The sequence below is a fragment of the Penaeus chinensis genome, chromosome 1 (genome assembly GCF_019202785.1).
Source record: "Penaeus chinensis breed Huanghai No. 1 chromosome 1, ASM1920278v2, whole genome shotgun sequence".
Lineage (NCBI taxonomy): Eukaryota > Metazoa > Arthropoda > Malacostraca > Decapoda > Penaeidae > Penaeus > Penaeus chinensis.
The window spans coordinates 31,976,086-31,978,585 of record NC_061819.1 but is presented as its reverse complement, the minus strand read 5'-3'; the positions used below and the strand labels follow the sequence as shown (position 1 = coordinate 31,978,585).

The 2,500-nt window shown below is 33.4% G+C and overlaps 1 protein-coding gene across 1 annotated transcript in view; it reads right to left on the bottom strand.

Annotated features, from left to right (window-relative positions):
• Positions 1-428: 428 nt before the first annotated feature.
• LOC125027187 (peroxisome assembly factor 2-like) overlaps positions 429-2,500 on the bottom strand; it is a 15,576-nt gene continuing 13,504 nt past the window's right edge. The window contains exons 11-13 of the mRNA XM_047616107.1: positions 2,319-2,396; positions 1,933-2,072; positions 429-1,077 (exon numbers count right to left, since the gene is read on the bottom strand). Of these exons, the coding sequence (XP_047472063.1) occupies positions 941-1,077; positions 1,933-2,072; positions 2,319-2,396 (355 nt within the window). The 3' untranslated portion in view covers positions 429-940. The remainder of the gene's footprint in view (positions 1,078-1,932; positions 2,073-2,318; positions 2,397-2,500) is intronic.

The following is a 2,500-nucleotide window of genomic DNA, read 5'->3' as shown; positions in this document are numbered from 1 at the left end:
CAGCAATGGAATGAATGTGAATGGAAATAAGTTTTTCCTACCAGAGATGTCAGAGTATGGTATCAGGAGCTTATATATCATAAATTGTCATCAACAGTTTTCTCACTTACAATGATATATCACATCATAACACAATGCAATAATATCTAGTTGGGGTTACATATCCTAATAAATCAGATATATTAGGTAATTGGAAGTAGACATATTTAGACTGAATTCCTCACATTTTATTTGTTAAGATTTTCTTTCTCTTAATCAAAAGTATCCAATAAGAGGTAAATTTTTATTTCACTCTTATAACTCCTTCATTTATTGTATGTCATAATTCTTTGAAAGAAATATATATATAAGAACATCAAATAAGCTATTGTACAAATGGCAGGCAAAGATCTAAATCAATTTCTTTGGAAGTATACAAACAATTAAGATATATGTATTTGCTTACTTCTTTATTAGTTAACTAACAGTTTACAGTTCAATGATGGGGAAAATATGTACAGGAAAAATATATAATTCATTCCTCATTACTCACAGCACAGCAAGTTGAAATTAAAGCTTTCCCAACAAGCTTTAGAATTGTAATACCACTATAAACCAGGATTTACAATGGACATATTATTTTCATACAATGAAGCACAGTAACATTTAAAAATAACAATGAAATATTTAATCAGAGCAGATTAAATTAAAAAAAAGTCTTCTACAATTCATGAAAGTTTAATATCAATATAATTTATAAATATTAATATTCATGCCTTAAAAAATGAAATAAAACCAATTCAACTGTTACTGGTATGGTACAGTGTATAACTCTAATTATATTATTTTTTTTCTTTTTCATAAATTGTATTTACATATTCTTCTTTGTAGCTTATCAAAGAAATTACCATAAAAATCCCAACCTTATATACATTGCACAACATAATGAGATAAACAACCATTATCTCTGCTTGGTGGTGCTGAGAGCCTTGTAGTGTGCTAGTTCTGATGGCGTGACAGAGGGAATCAAGTGGCTGGCAGCCAAAGACAAGTCTTCTTCCACCACACTAACACTTGCCTCATCTTTATTAATTTCTCCTGCAAAAGAAGAAAAAAAACCCATTGTAATAAAAGACAAAGAGCCTGAGAAAGAGAAAGAGAAAGAGAGGGGGAGGGGGAGATGATAGAAATGCAAAAACATTGTAATAAGAGACAGAGATGGAGAGACCGAGAAAGAGAAAGAGAGAAGGCAGGGGGAAGGAGAGATGATAGAAATGCAACTATTATGTCAAATTATCCACCCATTGCCAGTGGGCATGGCATGTACGTACATGCCATGCCCATTGTGAGTTTACTTGTTTAATTGTTTTTACACATAGATGGCTACACTTGTACTAAGTCACCATTGAGCCAGTTACAAGTACTGAAAATACTCAAAAATAGCTCCCCAGAAATATTTTCCCACCAATTCAAGGAAAGGTGAAATCAGGTAAGGTCTCAAGATCTACTAATTGACTCCTTTGTGGCTAAGCACTAGCAAAGCCATCTATGTGCAGAGACATTTCATAGAAATATAAAAAATGAGCACAGAATCTTCTCCATTTTTTATTCATTTTCCCTGTGGCAATGGGTTAACAGGAACTATACCTAATACAACATTAGCTCATACAATGAAAATATATTTTAGTAATAATCACTTTGATGTAAATGACCGGCAAATTGAAGAAGTATCCAAAATGATTTATTGAAATAAATGAACTTCTCACAAAGAGTTAAACATTGTAGAAAATTACTAAAAGATACCTGTAGGCAAGCATTTTAATCTAATTTCTGTTATGTGGCTTATAATTTTTTTGTGAATCAAGGAGTACTATAGTATTAACAGCTTCTGTGCCAGTTTGATTAGAGAAATAGTAACTCAGAAAACAAAAAGATAATCAGTATTAGCTGTACCTGCTGCAATCTTGCATGTAATGCGGTGAAGTGCATTGTAGAGAGCATCGGCGCACAAGGCATAGAGATCAGCTCCAGTCAGGGTTAATGGCAGCAACTCTGCAACTTGCTCCAGGGAGACATCAGCTCCCAGCGGAATCCTTATGTAAAAATATTGATGTTAAAATCAGTCATACACATTTATAAACCCCCACCCCCCACCCTCCACACACTAATTCCTATCTCTGACAATTTTCTTGCCAAGAGATTTTCCTAAGCTAAATATTTCAAGACATGGGGATGACATGAATTGTATTTTTAACAAAAATAAAAATCTTCAGTTAGGTATAAGTGCCATGAAAACTGCAATGGCAGTATAATCAGAAAGAAAAATGAAAGAGACTCACTTTGATGTCACTGCTTGCAAAACCTTGATCTGCCCAGCTCGGTCCTCACAAACACCAAGAAACACAAGTTTCTCAAACCTGAAGAATTATATTAGATATTAGATTTTGAAATGCTGTGCCCTCCATGATAAATACATATTCAGCAACTCTGAACCTGTTTCAGTTATGCACTCCCTGTATGG